The sequence below is a fragment of the Oenanthe melanoleuca genome, chromosome 1A, assembly GCF_029582105.1.
Source record: "Oenanthe melanoleuca isolate GR-GAL-2019-014 chromosome 1A, OMel1.0, whole genome shotgun sequence".
Classification (NCBI taxonomy): domain Eukaryota; kingdom Metazoa; phylum Chordata; class Aves; order Passeriformes; family Muscicapidae; genus Oenanthe; species Oenanthe melanoleuca.
In genome coordinates, this window is record NC_079334.1 from 24,168,341 (window position 1) to 24,183,048 (window position 14,708).

General features: G+C 42.2%; 1 protein-coding gene across 4 annotated transcripts; it reads right to left on the reverse strand.

Annotated features, from left to right (window-relative positions):
- Positions 1–14,687, reverse strand: POLDIP3 (DNA polymerase delta interacting protein 3). Of its 4 annotated transcripts, none has more exons than XM_056481853.1 (9): positions 14,495–14,687; positions 10,898–11,285; positions 8,479–8,556; positions 6,555–6,650; positions 4,521–4,703; positions 3,620–3,697; positions 2,936–3,065; positions 2,275–2,341; positions 1–1,939 (listed from the first exon to the last, which is right to left on the reverse strand). In XM_056481853.1, the coding sequence occupies exons 1-9, from the start codon at positions 14,551–14,553 to the stop codon at positions 1,765–1,767; spliced, it is 1,254 nt and encodes a 417-aa protein (XP_056337828.1). In that variant the 5' UTR covers positions 14,554–14,687; the 3' UTR covers positions 1–1,764. The 4 variants fall into 4 exon arrangements, with proteins under 4 accessions (XP_056337828.1, XP_056337829.1, XP_056337831.1 ...); XM_056481854.1 differs by having other exon boundaries at positions 8,479–8,553; positions 14,495–14,665; XM_056481856.1 differs by lacking the exon at positions 14,495–14,687 and adding an exon at positions 13,809–14,295 and having other exon boundaries at positions 8,479–8,553.
- Positions 14,688–14,708: the final 21 nt, after the last annotated feature.

Below are 14,708 nucleotides of genomic sequence, written 5' to 3' on the forward strand. Positions count from 1 at the left end.
TCTGTATAACAAACGTTTATTCAGAAACAAGTAATACATTATCTTCTCCAGCCCCTAATGTTTCCTCCCTCTCCCCTCCCCCCCCTTTTTTTTTTTTATTAAAACACAGGTATTTGGTGGGCAATCTAAAAAAGGAGAACAATAGCTGTCTTGGGTCCCCTCCCCTACGAACATCTGCTCTTCACATAAAGCACCCTACCAATGATGGTGTCACTGGCCTTCAAACCAAAGAGAGTACTCCAGAAAAACAAGTCCTGTCAAGTCCTTATTATTTCCATGGCTAAAAGGGATACAGTGAGATAGAGGAATGGTCTGCACAAGCTAGATAGGAGAAAGAGTTCATACAGAACAAGAAAGCAAAAGAAATGTGGTGTTGTCCAAGAAATGGAATCTGGACTTACAGGAGCTACACAGCAGAGCTGAACAGAATGGATTAGGTAAGTCTCCCAGCTAGTAGGATCAAGATCAAACCCCAACCAGGTTCTGGAAGTTGCTCTCAGCTTTCCTCTCTTCCAACACAATTTGAACAAACACAAACGGGTGGAGCTACTGGGACTTTCAACATCCAAGGTGCCAATGCAGTACAAACAATGGGGAGTACTGGAAGTGCCACCTAGTGGCTTGTCACACACACTCGCTGGCCCACGCCACGTCCTCGCTGCCCTGCATCAGACTTGACACTCCTCTGCCGTGCTCCTTACACAGCACTGACTGCCCTCTGCTCCTAAACCTCTCCTTGAAGCCACACACTGCAGCAATCATCTTCCAAATTCAGGCATGCCAGCAGCAGAACCGCACAGCAGCCAAACAATGCCCAAATTGCATCTCTCCAAGAAACGAGTTCAGACACGAGACTTGGCGTGTATTAGGATCTGAAAAGGGTCCCAGGTACTTCCTTTTTATAGGAGACTGGCTGAGTTAGAAGACAAGAAAGAAACTTGTGTCCATGCATCAGCAGGAAGAGGCAATATAGTCTAATGGAGTCAAACAGCAGGGTTTCTTCTAGCTCCAAACATGACTGGCTCTTAATTTTTCAGTCAGAAAGAGGAGAGCAACTGAGCCTGGCCCTCCAGAGCAAATATATTCATTGTACAAATGCCAGAACAACCCTCCAGCACTACCAGAGTTGAAACACCCCTGCCCATAGCACAGTGGCTGGTGCACTTATGCCTGTGTCCTTTCTGCCTGGCACACACTGCGGCAGTTCAGCTTTTTCTGCTTCTTCTCAATGTCCCAGCTGCTGAGCAGGAAAGTGTCCAACAGCCAGAAGGAAGAGTTATGCCACCAAAAGCATACAAGTCCTTTCTGGACGGAGCCCAGCCTGCCTTTGTACCCAGTCCAGCAACTTCAGAAACGTGGTGCTCTTGCCTGTGGACAATCAAGGGGATGCCCCTTTCAGTTAAAGGTCAGTCAGAAGAAAGGAGGAGGAGATCACCACTCCTTCCCTCAAAGTCTATGTGCACTTTTAATGGCCACTGGGGGCTTTGGAGTAAAGGATGAAGTTACATGGTATATGCTTGGTAATACATTACTGGCAGAAGGGGGAGGTTATTCTCTTGGGGAAAAAAAAAATCATGGAAGAAAGCTCCAACTATGAAAACAGAAAGTACACACACAAGAGGAAACACTATTGTACAGTAAGGTAGCGATCATAGAAAACAAAAAAAATTCAGGACAGGCAAATGCAAATAACATCTGCACTCCTGCACTTTCCTCATCCCCCAACTTATATGAGTTTTCCAGTCCACTGCTTGCTTCCCCCTCTCAGAGTTTAATTTTGAATTCTGTGGGCTGCACAGAGGCAGAGACCCCTGAGGACTTGAAGAGTGCCTTCAAGATGGTTTCAGGGTCCACTTCAGCAGGGGGATTTGAGGAGGCGCTTGCACTTGACCGGCGTGGCTCCCCTTCCTTCTTCACTGAAGGGGTATCACTCAGTCGGCTGGAGGATTAAAAAAAAAATTAAAAAGGCAGTATTTAACCTTTCTTTATAATAAATAAATTCAAACAGTGTCTGCATTTACTGTTATCAGTATGCTTCTCCCTTACCAATATCACAGATAAAGGTTTTAAATAGGCTTCTTTCACAAGAGAACATCCTCGTCTCAGATTATTTTTGAGCCTCAGGGCTGAGAACACTATGTAGTCAAGCTACATTGCACTGCACTCAACATATTGTGCCACAGAAGGGGAGAGAATGAAAATTCATGGGACAACAATTCTCAAAATAGAACCCACAAAAGCATTTGGACCTTTTCCCCACTGAAGGACACTTACAGCAATATAGGCTGGTCTGAGGTGATGACATTCCCATTCATATGAAGATTGCATTTCATTGGTTGACCTAAATAAAAACAAAATACAAAATCCATTCTATCAGAATTGGGGTAAGGCAAGATCCTTGAAATAGCACACAAAAGTACAAGCAATAGAGTTGGACATGCTGGGGAAACACGAGAAAGAACAACTGATACATCTTTTGTTGCAGAATCAGAGCAATAGAAGAGCCACTGAAATACTACCATATGAAGGATCACCCTGAAACTATTGCAAATATTAGTTTTACTTGTACTTTGCAAGCATCTCTGAAAGCAGGAAAGGCCTTCCTAAGGACTTTCCAGCTCTTGGTACCAAATTAGAAACACAAAAAATTTCATCTGAACGTTAGACCAGGAGACTCATCAGGACCCTGCCTCCAACTCTGAACCTTCTTTTTCTAGGAATATGTGGGTGGGTTTTTAAATTGCTTTTAAATAAACTCTGCATATCTTCAGCTAGTTACACAGCAATTATTATCTTATCTAGCTCTTGAACCGATTTTCTGGTATTTCTCTCTTGCTAGCATATTATCCTCTAAGATGTTTTTAAACCTTTTACTCAGATGAAAGTGTCATTCTTGATTTATTTATCCTACATGCAACTCTGGCACTGAACTTACCATCTAAGCACCTGTTGTTGTATTTCTTATATGCTGTGATGGCATCTTCTTTCTTCACAAATACTACTTCAGCCACTCCAGGGTGCACCAGCCGGGCTCGCTTCAGAGCGCCACACACACAGAATAACTCCTGAGGGTGGAGAGTCAGTCATGGCCATGGTCATATCAAAGGAACAGCAGGAGAAGGGTTTACTTCCTTCATCACACCACCACCCTGCTTATTAAATACCTGATAGGATCTGGACACCTGTCTTACTGTGTTTGTTATGGTGTATGTACTTGGCACTTGGAACTAGACAAGTTCAGGGCCAGTACCCAGTAATGTTTTTCACAAAGACCAGATTCATTCTCAGTCTGGTGAAAATGGAAGCCCTTAAATAAATTGGTTGAGGGCATAAGTTTGGGTAGAAGATTCATTTGGCATGAACTCTTCTTCTAAGTGATGTCAGGTATCTCAAAATACTCTGTGGGATTTTGTCCCATTTTCTTAAGTGCTTTTAAAAAAAAGAAGTAAACAAATTAAACCCCAAACAATCAGTAACCGTTGAAGTTATTCCAGAGACAGTAAACCCACATCACACCCCTCTTCACTGCATTTACCATAGATCAAGTGACTTATCACAAGTGGTAGAGTAAGAAAAGGAAGTGTCACTCATGCACAGTCTGGCAGTAAGCAACACTCACAACAATATCTTCTTCTGTGACTCGAGGATGCAGATTATTTACGGTCATCTTCGTGCCTTCCAAAGGACTGAACGCCAGCTGCCAAAACAAATGTATGAAAAAGGTCAGAAATACAGCACACAGTACAGCAGAGAAAGCAATAAAAAAAAAAAAATCACTAAGGGTATGTCTGGGAATATCTGTACACACCCACAACTAGTAATGGGAAATATCAATGTTTACTAAAGCCCAGCTCATCTGACAGCAAAAAGGAGCTCTTTTTTCATGCTACTTTCTCTGTGAAGTAACTTTTCACTCTTATTCCCAAGAATATCACTAACTTAATCTGTATACATAGCACTCTGGTCATGCCTACACTTTTAATAGCCTGTCTCTGTTGTACTCTACATCAGCCAGCAAACCCCAAAATACAGCTCCAGCCTCTCAAGATCATGCTGAACTCAACACACCTAGAACACCTGGTGGGTTACTTGCACCCAACATCAGGCAGTTTGGTAAAGCAATTCCAGGCAGGTTGTCTACAAATTGCCTGGGAAGTCTCATGTGTACATTTGGAAGAACTCTTTTTCTCTCCTTGCTAGCTGGCGTGGACATACAATGCACCAAATAGTGTTAAAACATTATTCCTAGGGATATGAAAGCCACCAAGGAGTGCCCAAACAACAACTGCCACCTTCCTAAAATATGGATTCCTCCAGGGAATCACATGCAGGGAAAAGATGTTTAGACAGGTTTCAAATTTTTAGGACATGGACTGCAGTTATCAGAATAACCTTGATGATGTCCCAGAACTAATGGTGAAAGGCAGTTGGAAATGAGCTGCTCACATGTCCAATGAACAGCAAGTTTCAAATGTTTCACAGACTTCTATAAAGAGCATTTTCCCCTTCCCTGAGCTCACCTGAACAGGTGCTGGCTCTTTTGGAGGCACTTCCTTTGTCACTAAGGTCCGGGACATGTTTGTCAAGGCCTTTGGCCGCACAGGAGGGGGAGGTGTTGGAGGAGCTGTGTATGTATCGTTCTGGACCACTTTAGTCAGGGGAACAGTCTTGGACAGAGAGAATTTATTGCTGCTCAGACCAGTCTACAGGAAGACAAAAGAAAGTATCTCAGAGCTGCAGCCTACAAAAGCCATCACTTTTCTTCAAGCACCACCACCAGTGTATTACTAGTATGCACTAGGAACTGCATGTCCTTCCCAGTGTAAAAACCACTACAATGCTGGAGACTTTCAAAAGGCTCTGAGAAAAAAAAAAATCAGCAAAAGTTTCTGGGCATAAACATAAAAAACTATGCTTATCCAGAAAGAGCACTTTCCTCATAAGCACTTTTTGGTTTCATACTTTTCTTAAATGAACTTTAACCATGTGATCTGAATTTGAAAAGCTCCTTTCATCTGAAGACTTCCAAGTATTTTACAAAGTGTTCTAAAAGATTGCTCATTAACAGTAAGATTGAGAAGCCCCAGAACAAAAAGCAGTTATTCCTCAGAATCACCAAGCTAGGGGATACAAAGACATGGAACGTAGGATGAAATACCTGAGTATAAAGCCAGACTAAAACTTGTGCTTGGAATCTGCTCTGAACACAGGAAAGAACAAATTTACTCCTGAAAAAACCCCTCAAAAAGCCCTCATAAGATTGAGAATCACAAATAGCCAGAAGTTCTACTCTGAATACCCACATGAGGAAATAAATTCCTGGAGTAATCACTGTACTACAGTGCCTGCATGACAGTAAAGCCACATGAGTTTGCTTTTCCAAAACCAGAGAATAAGTTAGGCCAAACCTGTGCCTGATTTCCATGTCTGAAACAGGGCTAACTTCAAAGACACATTAGGTTGGCAAGGGCGTTATCCAGCTAAGCACTGAATGTTCAAGAATGACAACTGAACGGCATCTGTGGGTCCCTGTACCAGATGCTGACCAACACTGTGAGAATTTCACCAACTAGAATTTCTTTTGCTGAAGCACATTTATTGGTTTGTCTTCTCCATGGTCACTTCTGAAAACGACCTGGGTTTTGCCTTTTCCAGGCAGTCCTGTGCACACTCTCTTTGCCTCTTCCAGGCAGTGAGTGTGGACAGATCTCACTACAGCCTTCTTAGCCTTGAGACACTGTTCTCTCACCCTCTCCTCATGCATAATATGGTGCAGCCCTCTTACCACCTTGTTTACTGGTTTCAGACATGTCTTTCTTGTATTGCAGAGCCCCAATACAAGCACTGAATTCTGGATGCATTCTCAAAATGTCAAACAGGAGTAATTATTTTCCTTGATTAATTATCTGCAGGAAGCTTTCCTTTGCTGCTGAAAGGATGAACTAACCACTCGTTCTTAGCAGATCACACAGTAGGACCCCCAGATGCTTCTGCAGCCTACAAAGCTGCTGCTGCTTTCTAACCAGTCAGCTCTCAGTTTTAGCTGCAGAGGGCCATCCCATGCCAAAACGAGGAAGGACCTTACATTTGTCTGTACTGAAATTCCATCTTCTCCAGAGCAACAGTCCTCCCCAACAAGATGCCTACTATGATTTCTGCCCAGCAAGATTTCCTGCTTTATGTCCAGTATCCAGAAACAACAGAAAGCTTCCCTTGCTGGTTTACTCAAACAGTTACAAGACAGGTTCAATGCACTTCCTCCTCAAGAAAAAAGTCAAGAGCCAGGATGCAGCAACTTGCCAGCAGGGCAGAAAGCACACATTCTGGCTGCTAAAAGCCCATAAACCAGTTACCTTAAAAGAACTCTGTTCCAAAAATAACAGTAGAAGCATTGGTACAAAGGAAGGGTGGGATCAAGAGCAAATATTTGAGGAGAAAACATAATTTAGAGACTTTAAAACAACTGTCTCATTGGTAAGTCCTGCAAAGAAACAGCCTCTGTGTCCATGCAATGTGAGCACAGCATGGTGGGGACTGTTCAGAAAATCCCTTACCGAGTTGTGCAGGAAACTGTTTGTGGTGGTGATTTTCATCTGTTTGCTAGGAAGGGGAGGGAGACTTTCATCATCATCTTCTGTGTCATACAGGCCCTGAAGTGAAGAAGGCCACACTTTACACACAGGTAGATTTCACTGAGACATTTCAAAACTAGACAGTTTTCTCCTGCCTTCAACCATCTCCAGCTAACAAACACGATTACACTGGATTTTAGTTTCAGGTACACAAGTCAATGTCAAAATATCAGTACAAAAACTATCAGAGTTTCTTTCCAAAAACACCCCAGTAAAACTGTTTCCCTAAATATACTGAAATCACATATAGATTCCTGGAACTTACTAGGACTGTTGAAGCTACATTAATGGAATAAAGCCTCAGTGTCAGATTTTTAGCACCCTACCTTTACAGGTGAAGCCTGCGCATGCGATTTTTAAATTAGTTTGGGGGTGTGTGGGGGATTTTTTTGGTTTGTTTGGAGTTTTTGTTGTGTTTTTTTTTTTTAATTAAACAAATGCCCACTGAATACACCTAAACTGAATATTCCTTTTGAATAGCCTGCTTTCCTTAGCACAGAACCATCCATCTGGCCCCAGAAAACACTGCACTAAGAGCTTTACTGAATGAATAACTAATTTTCCAGTTCAACTTAACACTCATAGTCTTGCCTTAAAATACTGAGGTGAACTCCTATACATAAGCATTTTTTCATTGACTCTAAATAAAGTTAAGAAAAAATCTAGACACATATAGCAGTGCACAGAACATAAATCACAACTGTAAACAGTTTCCCATTGATTCAGTATAAAGGTAAAGAAAAATGGAGAGATTAGCAACGAGAGCTTGCAAAATCAGTGGGTTGTCATAGTCAGCAAGACTGTGGTTTACAAACAAGGAAGTTGTTCCAGTCACAGAAATGCTATGAAGGAAAAAACCCAAAAATGGACAGGGAACAGAAGAATTGTGCAGATAACAAAAGAGCTGGGAAAAACACTAGGCAGGGACACTAGACAACGGACTTGAGTTTGAGACATAATAAAATGGATTCCATGTTTACAGTGATGAGGTCAATAATGAAAACACCTCCTTAGACAACAGCACCTGGAATAGGTGAGGGTAGAATAAAGGTAACATACACAAATAGCTAAAGTTACTACAATCATGGCAAAAAAGTCACCTAACATGATACTGTGAATGCCAGTTTTCCTGTATTTCATGTAATACTTCACATGTATACACACAAAATAACTTAAGTAATTAAAACATGCAATTTTTCTCTGAAAGCACTTAAGGTAGTAAGGTGGCTGAATGGCTGGGGGCTGTGACAAAGGCCTTTAAAACTGACCCCAAAAAGACAATACTCTGGACTCTTTCTCAAAATATGCTTGATAAGGGCTATGGGAATTTTGGAAGTACATCAGAATACCAACTAACATAATTCCTATCAGGATTCCAGCAGTGGCCCACAGCTGGGATTTCACAGGAAGGTTATACCCTCTCCCACCTCATTGCAGCACATTTGATCATGTACAATCACATCCTCTCTCTGAAGAGGCTGGCAGCATGGTGAATCAAAACAATCAACAACTTGATCTGATGTGGTGTCACTAAGAAATGTATAGAAAAACCTCAAAGCTAGAGGTCAGCCACTAGGGAAAAAAAAATACCATTAGCATACACAAAACTGAGAATATCTATTTCTCATTCAGATAATAACACCAGAAATCAAGATAACTATACTAAATGAAAACCTCAATTACCATGAAACTATCTCAACCATGCAAGACATAGAAGATAAGCTGATGAAGAACTTTGGAAAACTTTTCTTTCCTACTTAAGAGTTTTCTTTGCACCTGCCAATGTTTATGGACAGATTTTCTTCCCTGCCAAAGGTAACAAACAAAGTATAGAGCAGGTACACACCTCTTTATGTGTATGATTGTTCACCACATTGATCCTCATTCCTGCTGGGTGAGAGTGTCCAGGAACTGGAGCCTTCTGCTACAGTGAGATAAAAGAATCAAAGCATTAAACACTACAGTCTATCAGGTCCTCATTTCAGAAAATCAAACCTTTAGTTGAACACCCTGAGATCACTTAAATGAAACTCACCTTCCTGCTTTGAAATATATTACCAAAATATACTCTTAGGTAACACCTGTATTTCCTGTGATAAGTTCCATATGAGAAAGCTTCACTTAAATTAAAATCTTAGACTATATGAAGAAATGGATTCAGATTACTTAGGGTTTAGTCCAAGATTATTGGGAAGTTAACTTCAGTCTTGTCAGGACAGACTAGATCTACATTTCTGCTAATATAAAACCATGAATGGAGTAAGTCAGAAAGTAAGTAAGTATCTCTTCTTTCCTGCTACAGGTAACTAAACACATCTCCATCAAACAAAAGGACATATACTTGTGTGTATAGAGTGCCCCTTGGCACTAGAGCTGGAATAAGCTGTAGTGGAATAAAATGATGCACAAGGTAGTGTAGCTGCCCTTTCTGCAGCTCATTATACCATGAAACAGGGAAACCACCACAGAAGTAGCTAGGGAATATAGCTGTATTAATTGATAACTGAAATCATGCAAAAACACCCTTTAAAGTGCCGTTCTGTTTTTTGAAAAAGCTGGAAGCTGTCCATTAAAGAATAGATATTCTTACAAAAATAGTCCACACAGGTATTAAAATCTTCAGATTTGCATTTTCTCTAGACTGCAACTTATACCATAGCTCCTCATGTTTCAATTTCCTAATCAATTCAGCAACAATGATACCCATCCCACAGAAACAGCAGCAAACCTAGGGTCATCTTTTGGTTTCAAAGATTTTTTCTTGCTTTATGAGAAACAAGACCTCAGCTGTGTGCTGAACCTTGGATCAAGATACACTAGTTTGATTCCACTTCCATATTTGGGAAGATAGGTGAGTCAGGGGCAATTTGGAACTTCAGTACAAATTAAAAAAAAAATTTAGATAATTGCTCATGTGTAAGGTTCTGTCTACAGTCTGAATCACCATTATATCCTATATAAAAATACATATGTTTCATTGCACTATGTTGTCTAACAAAGAAAATACTATTGGTCAAACCAAGTCACAAAAAAACCCCAAAACACCAGGGCAGAACAAACAGCTACTGCACCAAGTCTCTGAAAACTACTTTAATTCCTAGAAACTTAAAGAAAATGGCTGAGGCTGGTGGTTTAGCTTAGAAGGACAGCAAGAGTACCAATCACCTTCCTAATTAACAACTGCTGAACAGACTGCTCTGCTGCTCTGTGATTAGTCCTTCTTACTGCCTCAAAAGTCCTTTCTCTTTCTTACATCAGCCTGGCAGTAAACCTGCAGAGTAGGAGGAACTTCCTAGGCCAATTTGCAGAAGAAATATGTTTGATGCTCTTCAGCAATACCTACAGCTGAACAGAAAGCAGACTCATCTAGGCTTTCAAACTGATGACAATAGGAGATTTCTGGGTACGAGTAAGCAGACTACTGATTTTTGGGAGGATGAAAATGGAAGAGGTAGACTAGGAACTTCAGTTACATGCTTGTACAGGTAAGGAGCAAAACCACTCAAATAACAATCTCAACAATCTGGAAATTTCTCTTCTGACTTTAGCCATTGTACCTAACAGATACAGTTCAACAGCAGTTGTTTTTCACAGAAGCTGGCTAAGAATCAAGTTGCTGCACAAAAAGCAAAGTGAAATCAGAAAACTGGCCAAAGAAATCAGCAGGTCAGGGTGATCAACTGATTATAATACAACTGAAATATATCTCAATCCTCAGTAGGAATGCTTCATGTGATCAGGCAACTCCCGGAAACCAGGGCTTTCCTGAAAACCAGACAAGTATGAAAAGAGAAAATTGTAGAAGGGCTCATTGAATTTTAAATTTTCTTAGATACAAACACAGCTGCATATTCTAAACTGTTATCCCACCTCTAGGATAAACCAGTTATCTATACAGGACAATCCACTGCATCAGACTTGCAAAGAGGGGCAGAATAAGAATGACAAAAAAATCTGCATCATTTTGTTTGCATTCAGGTAGGAGACTACTTAACCATTCAAGATATCTCCTTTAATACTGACAAAAGCTCTGCCTTAGTCTTTGAGCCCAAAATTAAAATGAAAATTTAAATGAAAGGTGGGATTCTACAGAAAGTCCCAAGCAGCTGCAAGGACACACTAAAGGATTGGAAATGCTCCCCCACAGGCTGGAGTAAACTGTATCATTGTTGCTTCTACTGTAACCATATGAACATATTAATGTATTATCATGTCTACTGAACTGTAGAGAACTGAGGGGCTCAGAGGTGACTCGCTTCACCTACTTGGATAGTTTTGGTGATTTTCATTGCTGGATTTACTGTTCCCATAGCTGGGCTGATAGCTGCTGGAGTGCTCCTTTTTAAGCTGATCTTCTCTCTGGCATCCACCACTTTGGTCACCTTTTCAGCAGCAATACTTTGCTGCTTACGGGAATTCAACATCTCTCGAGCATCCTGCACGTTCCCTTTGATTTTGAACCGAGCGTCCTTTTGAACCAGTCTCTCCCGGGCATCCTTAACCCCCAGTTTGTGTCGGGCATCAGTGAGTCCTATCTTCTGTCTGGCATCAAATGTCCGCTGGAAGCTCACAGCTGGTGGTGATCTGTTCAGAAGATTTTGCTGGATCCCAATGCGAGATCTTACACCCCCAAACACTGGCCTTGTGTTAAGTCTAAGGGGGAAACAAAAAAACAAAAAAAAAAGAAAAAAGTTTCAGGCATTATAAAATGTCATACAGTGTCAATAAAAGTATTTGTGTTGCTACAAACAAAAGTTCATTATTACTGTGCAGAAATCCACTCTGGTTGGATGTCTAAATACAACAGTAGAGCTGCTAAGCTGTTTTATGCTGGATTTTGCTTTCTACATAAACAGCTAAGGAACTGATTTCCAAAATCCATCCTTAAGCTCACATTTACAAACTAAAGGGTCTGACTTCAGCTGTGCTAAGTACATACTACATTTAAACAAAATTCAACAACTTTGGGGAAACCTTTGAAGACAAAAAGGAACAGGAACAGACTTTCCAGGTTTAGGACTGAACAGGTCTGCTAAATCATCTTCTGTAATACAACAGTACCTCCTGATATGAAGGAGACATGGAAATATACATGATTTCAAGAATTCTGGGCATCAAGTTCAGATCTGTGGGAGCACACCAATTTGAATTTTAGAGTGTATATGCACCAGAATAATTTCAGTTCAAAGCCACCAGTTTCAAGGTTGATCAGCTTCCAGCAAGAATAGCCACTAGTCAAATTACTTTTTAACATGATTGCTAAAAGATCTACTAAAAGAATTACTGCACTTAATGGCCTTTACTTTTTAAACACATCATTATCACAATACTAAGCACAGAAAGACAACAGCCCAAAACCTAGAGCATTTGTACTTCTAAACAAGTATTCCTAAAAAACAGCACAATACAGCATGCTAGAACTACCCTCTTACTACTACTACTAGGTCTGATAAACTGGTTTTGTTCTTAGGGCAGATTTTGAAAAAGGGTATCTAATTTTTAATGGAGCTCCACTGATGAGTATTTTTAAAGCTTTTTTCCACTGGGTTTATTTGTATTAAAAAAAAAACAACAACAACAAACCAAAAAAGACAAAGTAAAAGGAGAGAGAAAAAAATATTCTTGCTGTTGACTTTTTAAAATACAGGGCTACAATGTTCATCTGCTTTCAGAAATGTGCTGTCCAGTATTATGAAGTCTGAAAGTAGATACCTGGAATTTATTGTACCAACCAAAAGGTTAGTATCAATAAATCAGATGATGATGCTATTTCAATTCTTCATGCATCTTTATATCAGAATATCCTGATCTAACTCCACAACCTTCACATTATTTACTGTTATGTATTTTCAGTGGAGAGATCTTTAAAAAAAACCCCAACTAACCCAAAAAAACCCAAAAAAACCAAAAAAAAAAACAAACCCAACCAAGAGATTAAAAACTTAACTCTGCTTCTGTCTCTTCCATTCTTATGTCCGGATGTCTGGAAAGCTGGGACTGGAGTCCCATTTTACCACCTATCTAAGAGTCCTATGGCTGCTCTCTCATACAGCAAAAGCAAACCAGCTAGAAGAAAGAGGATTATTAAGACCATCTATGCAAATATACAGACCTACAGTACCCATAATGCAACTGACACAGAGCAAGACTTTCCTTGTAATTTTAAAAAGCATTTATTTAGCCATGACAAAAGCATTCAGCTGGAGCACTGCAAAGGGCTGGATGAGTGGTTCATGAGAGAGGTCAAAGTAAAACCAGAAATGTATGTATCAACATTTAAACTAGAATTAGTTAAGACAGCTGATGACAAACCCCAGTGAAATAGGTTAAGAAACTGTACTGAAGATTACACCATTTCTGAAGAGCTGTCTTTACACCCTAATAAGCAACTCTCTTTCACAGATAATTGCTTATCCTACAAGAGCATTAACTGCTTAGGTATGCTTAGAAATTAAAGCAGATCCCAAATATCTAATTCACTTTCCAGGATTCCAAGCTCTGGCTTGAATATGTTATGGATCAGCACATTTTATAGGTGAAAATTTTTCTATTATTTCATCCAGACTACTGAACAGCATGAATATAATGATTTAAGTTTATTCAGTTTATCCAGCCCTTATAAAGCCAAGTTTGCTACCTCAAGAATTTATGAAATGAGCTAAACATGACATACAAGAATAGTGTAGGGCACAGTGCTGCAGAGGGATTATTGTTCAGCAAAAAAAGTGCAGGAAGAATTCCTGAAAGAAATTAGTTAAGGAGGGATTTGAAAAGGGATAAAGGAGGTACTTGGGGCATAGTAAGCAGCCTAAGACTCCTCCAAATATTCAGGATAACATGAATGAAAGTGCAAAGCCAAGGCCTTGTCTAGACTAGGATTTAAATAAGTTTGAATGTTTTGGTAGTATATGTTAGCAGGTAGCCTTTAGAATATTACTCTAAACATGTAAGTGTATATACGTTCAGAGTAAAAAACCGAGACCAATAAATTTAAAAAAGCAAGAGCACACTGAGCTAACAGAGATGGGGACAAGGTTCTTCAGAAACATTAAGAGACTATGGCAAACTGGAAAATGAAAAGCTATCGAAGGAGAATCCAGGTAAGAACTGCCAACTGTGGCAGTAAATGGCCCAGCCTACACTGGAGACATCTGCCGTGCAAAGAAATAACCTGACCTTGCAGCTCCGATCTGCAACATGCTCCACGTCCTCAATCACTTCCAGCAATCTGTCGGAGCCCCGCCAGCCCCGCCGGAGGGACGAGACCCTCCGAGGCCCGGCAGCCCGGCCCGCGCTGGCCCCGGGCGGTTACGGCTCCCGAGCAGCAGCAGCCTCCCCCGGCTGTCCCACAATGCACCGAGCCGCTCCGGGAGCGCGGGGGCAGCGGGCACCGCGGGGCACTGCCGGGGGAACACCGGCACCGACCGGGCACAGGGGTGCCGGCCCCGCGACGGCCACCAGCGCTGGGTTAGTCGGCAGGGACAAGCACGAGGCAGCGGGCACAGGGCAAGTCGGAGGATTCAGTGAGACAAGAGACGGCGGCGGGAATCCCGAAAAGAATGAGACGGGATGGGCCGGGGAGCGTTCCTGCCCCACCGGGGCAGCGCCAGGCACCCGGGCCGAGATGGGGCCCGACCCCCGCCCCAGCTCTGAGGTGACGGCCGCCGCAGCCAATCACATCGCAGCGCGGCCCCGCAGGCCCGCGCCTCAGCCAATGGCAACGCGGGGGCGGGAGCAGGGCCAGGCCGCGCCGAGGAGGCCGCGGCCCGCAGCCCCCGGAGCGGAGCCGCCCGAAGGGACTCTGCAAGAACGGCCGGGGGCCGCCGGGCCCGAGGCGCTGCGTCGCCGTCCCAGCCGCTCACCTTCCCTTCACCGTCACACCGCGTTTCCGTATGAGCTCGTCCAGAGACAGGTCCGCCATCTTGTCGCGGTCCCAACGATGAGACGCAGCGAGCGAGTCCCGGAGGTGACACCATACAACTTCCGCTGCTCGCCCCGCCCCCAGATATACGGCGGGCCCCGCCCCGGCTCCGCCCGTGTGACGGGGTATCCCACAACTCCCCGCGGCCCCAGGGC